The 11,211-nt window shown below is 44.3% G+C and overlaps 1 protein-coding gene across 4 annotated transcripts in view; it reads left to right on the top strand.

Annotated features, from left to right (window-relative positions):
* The first annotated feature begins 1,255 nt into the window (after positions 1 to 1,255).
* The window catches only part of TEDC1 (tubulin epsilon and delta complex 1), a 77,513-nt gene continuing 67,557 nt past the window's right edge, over positions 1,256 to 11,211 (top strand). For all 4 annotated transcript variants that reach the window (XM_061345389.1, XM_061345387.1, XM_061345390.1 and 1 more), the window contains exons 1-3: positions 1,256 to 1,429; positions 2,368 to 2,446; positions 9,115 to 9,317. In XM_061345389.1, the coding sequence (XP_061201373.1) occupies positions 1,289 to 1,429; positions 2,368 to 2,446; positions 9,115 to 9,317 (423 nt within the window). In that variant the 5' untranslated portion in view covers positions 1,256 to 1,288. The remainder of the gene's footprint in view (positions 1,430 to 2,367; positions 2,447 to 9,114; positions 9,318 to 11,211) is intronic.

Raw genomic sequence — 11,211 nt, 5'->3', positions numbered from 1 at the left:
ATGAGGAATAAGGAAAATGCTTTCCAGGCCATTAGGAGCAAGGGAGGATGTGAGACAACAGCTGCTAGAGAAGATATTTTAAAATCCTTAAGGCTGGATATCTCACACCCAGGGGTCCTTGCAGGGCTGGCTGGAGCAGCAGCCTGGATCTGCGGGACTGGGAGAAGACTAATGCGGTACTCAGCATCAGAAGCGGCTGTGCTCCCCGGCACAGGGGTGGGAGAGGCAGCAACCAGAGGGAAAGAGTGCAAACGCAGTTCACATTAGCTGAAGGTCTTGTTGGACCGGTGTGATTTCCCTCCTCATTGCAAGGAGCCATCTGGCTCCAAGAGGTTGTTCCATAGCTGGAAGGAATTTCACAGGTTGTTTCATGGTGTTCAGATGTTGGAAAAAGGAAAAGCATCACACTACATCCATGGGTAGTACATTAAGTGGGTTACGAACTGGGTACTTGGCCAAGAAACCACCAGTGGGGGTTTCTAGCAGATTTAATGTACAGGCTCAGGCAGGGCCCCTGCTTTGTGAGTGGAGCAGACCAGCACCCCTGGCATGCCCTGGTATGTCCCTCTATAAGGACCACAGCAGGAATCCATCCATGGCCAGGTTTTGGCCATGTAAACCCTGGCCAAGATGTGGACTTTCCATCTCAGTAATTCAGGCTATCCCCCAGACGGCAGAACCTGCTTCCTGCTGTCCGCCCTGGGGTTAATCCCTGGGATTGCTTCAGTCAAGAGTTTAGACATGCCTGGGGACCCGAGCTGCCTGCATCATGCCTCACTGAACTGAGAGGAAGGCGGGAAGCCGGGGATTGGAGCCGATACCCTGCTGCCAGACCGTGCACTCTCCCGTCGGCCGGGAAACTGTTTCTCGGTCTGACAGCAGCAGAGTCGTACGTTTAGGAAAACCGGGACGGGTTTTGCAGTAACTCTTCGGGCCAGGACGGGAGGGGAAGCTTGCAGGGCTCGCTTGGGGGTTTTGGTTGGGGGCGACAAAGCCGTGGCTCGCGGGTCCATTCCCGCAGAGGGAGGCGCGGGTTCGGGGGGCGCGAGCACCGGTACCACCGCGGCCAGGCCGGACAGGACGGCTGGGCCCTGCTCGCGGCGCGCCTCGCGCATGTCGCCCCCAGGCGGCGCAGCGGCTGGCAGTTCAGTGCTTCCGCCCAGCCGCCAGGGGGCACCGCAGCGGGCGGGCGCAGCCGAACAGAGGGGAAGAGCCGTGCTGCTGCACTGCGCATGCGTCCGGCGCACCCTGGCAGAGGGCGGGAAGCGGCGGCGGGCGGTGTGGTGAGATGCGGCGGCAGCAGCAGCGTCAGGAGCAGCGGGGTCGGTCACTACCGGGTGCTGTCGGGGCGCTGTGCCGGGCTCTACCGCCCCGCGCACGGCCCGCCCCCGACACCCTCCGCTGCGCCAAGTTCGACCGGCCGCAGGCGGTGAGCGCGGGCTGCCCCGGAACACCCTTCACCGGCCGCCCGCGCTGTTGTCCAGTAACCGACCCCTCCGCGCCTTGGGGACGGCACCGTGGCTGGACGGGGATATCCTTGCCGGGCCCGGTCCCGGGTCGGAGGGACGGGCGAGGACACCCGAGCGGGACCGAGGGCCTGAGGGGGCACACCTCTGTGTGGGCCCCAGCCGTTGTGTGACTGTCCGCAAATTGCCGCACCTGAAACGGCTTTACCGTACTGTGGCTTTAATTTAAAGCTTGGTGTTTCACTGTGGTCTGCGGCATCTTCCTGGAGTCACTTCAGGCTTCCCCTTTACACCAGCTTGGGGCTTTGCATCAGGGCTTTGCAGGGTGATGCTCGCAGGGCTTCCAGCTTGCACACAGGGTGCTCCCCTTGCTCAGTTATCTGTTTTGAGCGTTTTACGAGCGTTGACTGAAATTCCAGCTGTAAGAATCACTGCCTCAGTCTGTCAGTGTGCTGCCCTTGTGTGGCCAAGAAGTGATTTCCAGGTCCAACTCCTTTTGTGCTGCCTCTTTGTGAGTTTTTGATGCTATCACTGTCAGATGTTTAGAGTGTCTTTGAGTACTAGTTTGACTATGGACAAGTTGTGCCATATGTGGTTATATCAGGGCAGATACTTTGGAAGCTGTGCTTATTATGTATGCATGTGCCTCAAAGTAGAAGTGCTGGGTCTTGCTGTACAGGCAGCATTAGCAGCCGTTCTCTTCCTGAGTACACCTCACTGTAGGTTGTGTTCAGAAGAGAGCTAATATGTGAACCTGCCTCATCCAACAGTGTTGGCAGGATTCAGGTGTGCTCTTTTGATTAACTGTTGATATTCAGGTACAGGTTTAATTGCCTAATTAAGACTAAATATGTGGCATATGTTTTGCCTGCTCATCTTCCCCCACTCCTCTCTTTTGCAGAGCTTGGATTTCTGGAGGCTGCTCTATGCTCTTCTGAAACAAATCCATGGACACAAGTGGGCAGAGTCTGATGCCATAGGTAACCTAGTCAGTCTGGCTGTCTGTGCTTTTCATCTGTCCCAGGGAAGTACTGAGACTGGTTTTGTAGCACTTCTTTTGCCCCTTGGTTCCTCTCAGGAGTAGTCCATTTTGTAGACCTGTGCCACCAACTTCCTATTACGTAACAGCTGTGCAGGCAGGTTTATGTCTCTTTGGCTTGCTTTGTCCGTGAAACTGGGATGTCCTTGTGTCTGCTAGAAGTTCCTCTTTCCCTTTGACACCTTATCACAGGTAAATCTCTCCAATGATCTTATGCATTCTCAGCATCTGCAGAGGTAATTACAGAAATTGATTTGTTTTTCATTTGATTTCTTCTTTTCCCCATTCCACATATGACGTGTGATTCTGTGGTTAATTTTCAATCAGGTCCTATGTCAGGTCTGTGAATTGTAGTGTATCTCTCAAACGGTAGAACCACTTCTACCCCACTGTCCTCTGAAGGGTTAATCCCTGGGATTGCTTCGGTTAAGAGTTTATACATGGCTGGGGACCTGAGCTGCCTGCATCACACCCTGTTGAACTGAGAGGAAGGTGGGAAGCTGGGGATTGGAGCTGATCCCCTGCCATCAAAACTGAATTGTAACATATGAGCCATATACCCAAGAAGGAGGTGGACCTGTTGGGGTGAGTACAGAGGAGGGCCATGAAGTTACTCTGAGGTGGAGCACCTTTCCTGTGAAGACAGGCTGAGAGAGTTGGGGCTCGAGAATGTTCTGGGGAGACTTTAGAGCAGTTTCCAGTATATAAAGGGAGCATACAAGAAAGCTGGAGAGGGACCTTTTACAAGGGCCTGTAGGGATAAGACAAGGGCCAATGGCTTTAAGCTGAAAGAGGGTAGATTTAGGTTAGATATTAGGAAGAAATTGTTTACTGTGAGGGTGGTGAGGCACTGGCTCAGGTTGCCCTGAGAAGCTGTGGCTACTCCATCCCTGGCAGTGCTCAAGATCAAGTTGGATGGGGTTTTGAGCAACCTGGTCTAGTGGAAGGTGTCTCTGCCAATGGCAGGGAGATGGAACTGAATGATCTTTAAGGACCTTTCCAACGCAGACTATTCTACGATAAAGGCAGTGTTTTGGATTGAAGTGGTAGACAAAACAAAAAGTGTGTGATTATTTTAGAGGGAACATGAGTATCTCTGGACAAGGCCACTGCTTCAGAGGGAAGCTGACTACAGGTTGGCTTCTCACAATCACAGAGCACTATTTACTTAAATGGATGCTATTCTAACTGCAATACTCTTCAGACTTCTCTTGTGAAAGATGTCTATGTAGAGCCCTTTCTTTATCAGAGGAAGTTCTGAGAATAGAATTCTCTGTCATGGATAAAGGTCCCCTCAGACCAAAATCACTTAAAATCCACTTCTGCCTTTGGAAGGAAAGAAACCTGAACAACACTGTTTAAGCCCCTGAAGAGTTGGGAATCTGATGGCTCTGTAAGCAGAGTTATAAAAGGGTAAGCATTGCGGAGTGTGGAGCAAAACCAGCATAGTTTTGCTGGTAGCTCAGTAGGAAATCAACATGGTTCAGTGTTACTCACAGGACTGCTATTTTTCATTTGGCTGTTTTTTCTTTTCTACTCATACACAATCTGCTGTGTACTGGTAAGTCTATTGGCTGTCTCCTACAGCTTTGTAGCATCGTCTTGCACATGTGCAACCTTGCTGAACCCTGGCTGCTCTCATGTTATGTGCTTGTTGCATTTGGAGACAGGATTTCCACATGCATGTGGCAGGTTGCTGACTAGAGGGAGCAAATGCAGCTTCTGATGGTGGATTGCAAGGTAGGAATTTGTGGTTCTGCTCAGAACTGCTGAGCTGATTTTTAAGAAACGTGTCACAACATGGTGATTAAAGCTGAAATTCAGGTTGGAGAGCCATACTGTTTTTCAAAATACACTAATTACCTTTACTTGGCCAAGTGAATGAGTTGTCTGCTGCAAACGCTATCAGCATTTTGCTGCTTTCCTTCTCTGTCCCTGCTCTGGAGCACTTACGGTCTTTCATGTATTTATTTCATGTAAGTGAAGTGGAGCCTTTGGCATAGGGACTAAATAACTTTCTCTGGTTTGTTATAGGATCCCGTTGCACATCAAAGGATTGAAATGAATTTCCCTAATCCAAGTCTAGTGCTTTAGTCCGTGGATCAGGCTTTCCTGTCTTTGCTCTTTTTGTGCAACCCCTTAATTTTCTTAATTAAAACAAAGAGAGCAGCAATTGCCAGATCCTAGAAGAGGGCTTTGAAGACTTCTTCAATATAAGGGTTACTACGTGCATAGGAACAACTTTCTGGAAAAGAGAAGCCATACTCAGATGGTGCTGTACCCTTTTTTCTAGAGGAAACACTGACCTCTGACCTATAGTCTGCATGTGTTGTTGCAGTCACAGTGGTGGTTCTTGCTACTCCGTAAACTCAGACCTACATTTCAAGGACTGTGTGCTAGATGTTGAACCCTTTGCAGTTGCAAGGTGGTATAAGCAAGCAGTGTGTGGCAGGGACAGAATGCTCTTACAGATTTTGCCCATAGAAAAGGGTAGATTCTTTTCCAGAAAATTTCTCCTTAATGTGGCAAGTCCTTTTTATCAAGTGACTTTTGAGGTTGCACTGCAGCGTGTGTTCCTGTTTTGAGTTAGTAGTTTCATTAGTCTGTTTTTGCGATGACATTGTCATATAGGTAAATTTTAGAGGAGATTAAAATTTACTTTGAATACAACAACTGCTAGTCGTTCCCTTCTTATGGTTGTTATATTGTTCGGGAAAACTTTCTGCACCGTGTTTTTAAGTGGTTGATGTATTTCATTGCCTAGGTAGGAGAAAATAAACTCTTTGAAAAATCACATATGAAAAAAAAAAAAAGCCCCACACAGTTTGATGTTTTAAAATGTATGAAGTATTCTTGTGAAAAGAAACCAGAAGCCCCAGCCAGTGGTTATAAAATTCTGCAAATGGCTCTTGATTTCTTGTTTTCTTCACACAGTGAAAAGCATTTACTGTAAACTTTGGTGGGAAGCTGTTAATCCAGCCCCTTAAACATGTTTGAATGATGGGTCTCTCATCAGAGGAGTACGAGTCCAAGTAAGCTGTGTAATAGTACTCCAGGCATAACCTTACTGATGAAGTCATGATCAGTCGTTTCTTGCTGCTCACTCTTCACAGAGGCTGAGAGCTGATGGACTTGGTTAACAGCCTGACAGCCACAGCAGGTAGCAGTGCTATGTATGCACTTAGATAGCTGGAGGAAATGTTTCTTTTCTGGAGGTGCCATTCAGTTTTTATAGTATGGGAAAAAGGTCTAGAGCTGCAATATATTTTTGTGTGTTTGACAAATGAAACAGAATTATTTTTTCTGCAGCAATAGTTTCTCATCATACCACTACCTATGCAGGTGTTTCTTGCCTGATTGCATACAGTAATGTATCTGTGTGTTCTTGTACTTGATTTAGTTCCTTTCCATTTTAGCCTGCCAGGATAATGCATAACCCTTATTTGAATATCATGCTATAATTCACTGCATATATTCTGCAGGATTAATAAAGCAGAACAGCGCAGCTTGAGTATAGTCTTAAGAGGGCTGAACACTGAGGTTCATCCACAGCTTGGTCTTACTTGCTGAATATAATAAATAATATGCATGCAGAAGGTGTTTAGTTGAAAGGACTGTGTGGTTCTTTCTCTAAATTGCCCAATCCTAATGGAATGTCATAAGATGTCAAAGAGGAGGTGTTTGAGTGACTGGTGTTATCTGATACGTGAGTGATGGGGTTTCTTTTCCTCTCTTGGCTGCACATTATGGACAAGTCCATCTTGGTACTTCTATAGCCTCTGCTGCCATTTATCTGAGCGCGTTAGAGATGAGGAAAGTGATTTCTATAAGGTTATGGAAAGGCTATTTGAGCCCCAGTTCCAGACCCATGCTTTCACCACTTGCCCACAATTCCTACCTCACACTCAACTAATCACACTCCCTCATGCAGAGGGAGAGGTGAAATAGGGGGAGATAAAGGACCAGAGCAACACAATAATTCAAGTGGCAAATTGCCTGCGTGGATCTGGTCCTGAGTGGTATATCAGAGCAGAGAAATGCACCTGGCTTCCTCTATTCTTTGATAGGTGATTTCTTGTGGAGCTTACTGAACTGCAGATGGCAGTATGTGATGCTGGTTTGCTTTGAAAAAGAAAAGCGTGTATTGATCTTCCTTCCTTTTGGAGCATTTCTTCCTTTACCTGTTATGGTGGTTCCTTTTTTGACAAATGCAGGAAGCAAAGGAAAGGGCAGTATGAAAACCTAGCTCACATAAGAATATTCAAGAGGGATAAAAGTAAAAACTAATATCCGAGAGATCTCCTTGTGCTTAAAGGATTATATTACATAGCAAGATTTTTAGCAAACCACAGGCATTTCTGCCACTCTGACATCGTGAAAGTAAGCTGCTTGTTTTTGCATTCACAGGTTCTGCAGAAAGAACAAGCAAAGTGATTCAGGTGTTTGGATTTCTTTTTTGTGTCTGTAATGCAGAAACAGGCTAGGTTTAAATCCAGTTGTACAACTGTCATGCGTCTCTGCAGAAGCCCCGCTATGCAAAACACTAGTCCTGCAAAAATTGTTACTTTTGTGTCTGTTACTGTACATTTTTTATGAAACCCTAAGAAATACTGAAGCATTACACTGGAAAAGGAGAGAAGCTTTATTCCTTACTTCGTAAAAATGCTTAAACTGGATCAAATTGAAGGTTGCTCTAGCTTCATCCAGCTGTTCCAGCTGTCAGAAGTGGATGCCCAGGGGAAAGAGCAAAAATAGAACGATTCTTTCAGAGGAATATTCTTTCAACCTCCAGTAATTTACATCTCAGATGTCCTAAACCATAAAGGTTGTCTTTGCATTTCATAAGCTTCCATGCACTCCTGTTCTGTCAGTCGAGTTCCTCTGTGAGTCTGTATAGCTCTCAGTATTTATAGTGTCTCATGACCAGAAATTTCAGGGCTTTGCTGTATGTGTGGAGAACATCTCTAACTTGTTTTTATTCACAGACTTGCTAACTTTTCTTGGTGGCTCACAGTTCTTTTATTAAATGTTGTGCAAACAGATTATTCCCCGTACACCCATTCCACAGTACTTACCATTTGAAGGAGTTTTGTTACACCCATTCTCAGTCATCTTCTTGGCCTACATCATCAGTTCTTAAAATGAAGCTGTTCTGTACTTGTGATCGTACTCATCTCCTCTTTGATTTTTTGGGACTGAAGAAGTAAAATAACACTGTGAACTTGAGATATGGGGGCACATATATGTAGACAACAGTACAGTGTTATTCCCTGTGTTCTGTTTAGTTTCCTTTGTAGGTTTCTTACATTCTGTTTGGTTTTGAATGCATATGAGAACCATGTAGTTCTTGTATCATGTGATAGTCATGAAAAATCTTTATCATCTAAGATAGTGTTCCTGAGTTCAGTGATCAGCCCCAAGCTCATTGCTGTGTCAGTACAGTTAGGATTGTTTTTTCTCTTGTGTGTATCATTTTTGCTTTTTTTCTAAAAAGAACTTTGTTTGTCATTCTAAAGCCTGGGCTCATTAGGTTCTGCAGTCCTTCATGATCTGCCTGCATTTCTTACTACTGAGTAATATCACATCAGCACCAAATTTTCTGTCACTATCATGTTGTCTGTGTGTCATTTTGAGTTGGTTGAACAGCAACTGTTTAGAACAGAGCCTCATCTGAAACCACCATTTGTTCCTACCCTCTGGTTCTTGTCTGTTAGGCACTTGTCATTGATTGAAGGGCCTTCCCTATCCCTCCACTGTAGTGGCTCAGTTTCTTTGTGCTATTTAATTCTCATTGGGAAATCTAAATCTCCTACATTGGTTGATTCTTCCTTAATCACTTGCTTGTTGTTGCCTTTGGAGAACTTCAGTAGCTTTTTGAGCAGGACTTCCTTTTACAAATGTTGGTTTTTCCCCAGTGTGTATTGTTTATCATTGTGCCCCTTAATTATGTTCTTTATTACAGTTTTGATGCAGTACAGAACCTTTTTAAATAAGTTTTCTCCATGTTTCCTCAGTATTTTACAGTTCTGTAGTGCCTGTCTTGTAGCTGTCAGGTAACATTTGCTGGTGTGAAGGAATATAGATCAGAGCGTTCTCAAGAATTAAACAGTCCATGTGGCATGCTGCATTATATCTGCCTGCTCACTGGTGCTTAGAGATTTGCAGTAGGCTGCGAAACTTCTATCTCTAAATTCCAGTTTCATTCAGGAGTAAAGTGACTCAGTATTTATTAATTCATAGCGTGCTTGGTGGATCATAAAAAATGAATAGGTGAATTGGAGTCCTGTTACAGTGGGAATGGCTATTTACCTTTTTTGCCTTTTTTAATCTCCAAGAGGCCATTACTGGCCTTGATCTCAACTTTGAATTTATTCTTTTCCCTTAGCAGTAGTTCTGTAGATGAGAATGGGGCAGCGTAAGGAAAGCTTTTACCCTTTACACTCCTCTCATCTACTGGTTGTTGATAAAGGCTGTAGCCTCCACTGTCTTACACAAATCTTAAGCTTGATTAAAAATCTTGCTTTCAGAGGAGGCAGCAGTTTCTGTAAATGAAGCATAAAAGCACTGAGTAGTGCAGTATGTTATTCTCAATTGTTTTCTTCTTTTCAGATAACCAAATTAGGTTTGTGAAGGCAGCATTGTGGTACCATGGCTATGACAGGCCAGAACTCTATCGGCTCCCCTCTGATGGCTCAGCGGGTAGTCGGGAGCTGCTGCTGGCATTTTCCTGGCTGCTGCACAGAATAAACCTCTTGGAGCAGCTTTTGGCTCGGAACAGAGTAAAGACTGGAGATGAGACCTCTGTTTGCACGGTGAGCATGTTTGTGTCTTTTCCATCTTATCTGTCCGTAAGTAGTGTTCTGTGACAGCAGCCATGTTATCAGTAGTGTGTAATATGTGGTGTCTTGGTACCTTTACAAATAAATGCTTTACTCCAGCTTTAAAAAAAACTTACAAGGGGCCAGTATCTGGAACCTGTTTTCTTTCCCTTTTTTATACTCTGCAGGTGATCTGGCATCCTTCTCTATCTTAAACTCCCATCCCTGTTGGAACTCTCCTGATTTTTATTTCCTGTATAGGCGAGACCAGTGTGGAGGAGTGCAAGTAAGTGAGTGTCTTCCTTCTCTGTGCTTCTGTGTTTTGTGCTTCCAGACTGTAGCATGAGTGGTTCTACAGTGACTAGAATGTAGGCTGCCTGATTTTCTAGAATCTTTTTATGGGACAGCAAAGCAGGAAAGGGAGAGTTTGTAACACTATGATATAGGTCCAGTATCTTCAGAAGGAAAACACTTGTACAAATAGAAAACAGTTGAAAGGGATGAGTCACCTTTATAGCAACGGTAACAACATTATTTTGGGAAAATGGACCCCTCTTGTTAGGCTGCAGTTGACTGCTGCACTGAAGAGGGAGCAGCACACAAAAACCCGTTCTTGGTGCACTGGGCATGAGTTCTGGTGCCCTCTGGCGATGTGAATGACACCTTCAGATTTAGGAAAAACACTTCTGGTGAACTTTTTCCTTTAAACTTCTGTTAACCTTTGTCTTGTTTTTCTTGTATGGTAGCAGATTATTTTGTGCATCCTTAATTTCTATTACAAAAGAGTGATGAGTGAAGAGTAGCAGCGACATGAATTCAGGCAGCGCCTATCTTATTTTCTTTGAAGGTCTTAAGTTTTGCATTTCCGAAAAGAGATGGAAGAACTATGGTGATACAATGTTATCTGTAATGGCCACACAAAGGCACATTGAGAAGTTTATTGCTGTGCCTTTCTCTGCAATTCTGACTTGCTCTACCAGTGTTTCTCAAAAAGCATGGAATACAGAGTTCATGTTTTTATCCAGTAACTATATGAAACAGTGTTTGGAAAGGTTTACAGGTCTGGGAAATTTTTTCAATAGGTGAGACAAAAATAGTATAGACTGGGAGTTGCAATTAGCATATGTATGTAAAGCTCATTGTGTTAGTGTCAACATTTCTTGTATGGTGTTCAGCTAGCACATTTTCATGCTCCAGTAAAATTAGATACACATGAGGGGGAAAAAAAAAGATAGTTAAGATAGTTACAGCAGAACCTAATGAGCCCAAGCTTTAGAATGACAGATAAAATTATTTTCAGAAAAAATGTAGTTACAGCATACCTAGTATGTTTTGTGATTCTACATCACAAAGTTAAAACAAACGGAATTTTGAGGGAGAAGTCTTTTATTTAACCAACTAAGCATTATAAAACTAATGCGTTCAACCAGTAAGACCCAGCCGAATTAAGATCTAGGAATACACAGTTAAGGACATAAGGAGGTAATGGTGGGTGCAAATGAGAAGATAGGTGGGTCACCTACCTCATTTTGGTAAGTCAGTTCCTTGTAAACCACTCATGAAGTGGTTTACCTGTTGTTTGTTACACAAAAGTGTGATAGTTTTGTAGTTGTTAGTTGTTATTTGATAGTTATTTAATCGGAAACCTTCCTGAGGCAAAGTCTACTTATCAGACAGTGTTCAGCAATGTAGTCCCTAAAACCATAGTGAGAAAGGAAGAAGGTGAGGTTGTCAGTTTGATACTTAGCATTTTGTGAGTTAAAGTACAACTTGAACAATTGACGTACTGGAATTCTGACTTTGGGAATGTTAAATACCCGGCATTTGTGATACTGAAACAGAAGTGTTGGAAAACATGTAAGAAATTGTAAAGGCATTGCTAAATATG

The sequence above is a fragment of the Neopsephotus bourkii genome, unplaced genomic scaffold, assembly GCF_033783945.1.
Source record: "Neopsephotus bourkii isolate Nb327-2 ecotype Australia unplaced genomic scaffold, CSIRO-AGI_Nbou_v1 NB_234, whole genome shotgun sequence".
Lineage (NCBI taxonomy): Eukaryota > Metazoa > Chordata > Aves > Psittaciformes > Psittacidae > Neopsephotus > Neopsephotus bourkii.
This window is presented reverse-complemented; position numbering and strand designations above follow the sequence as displayed.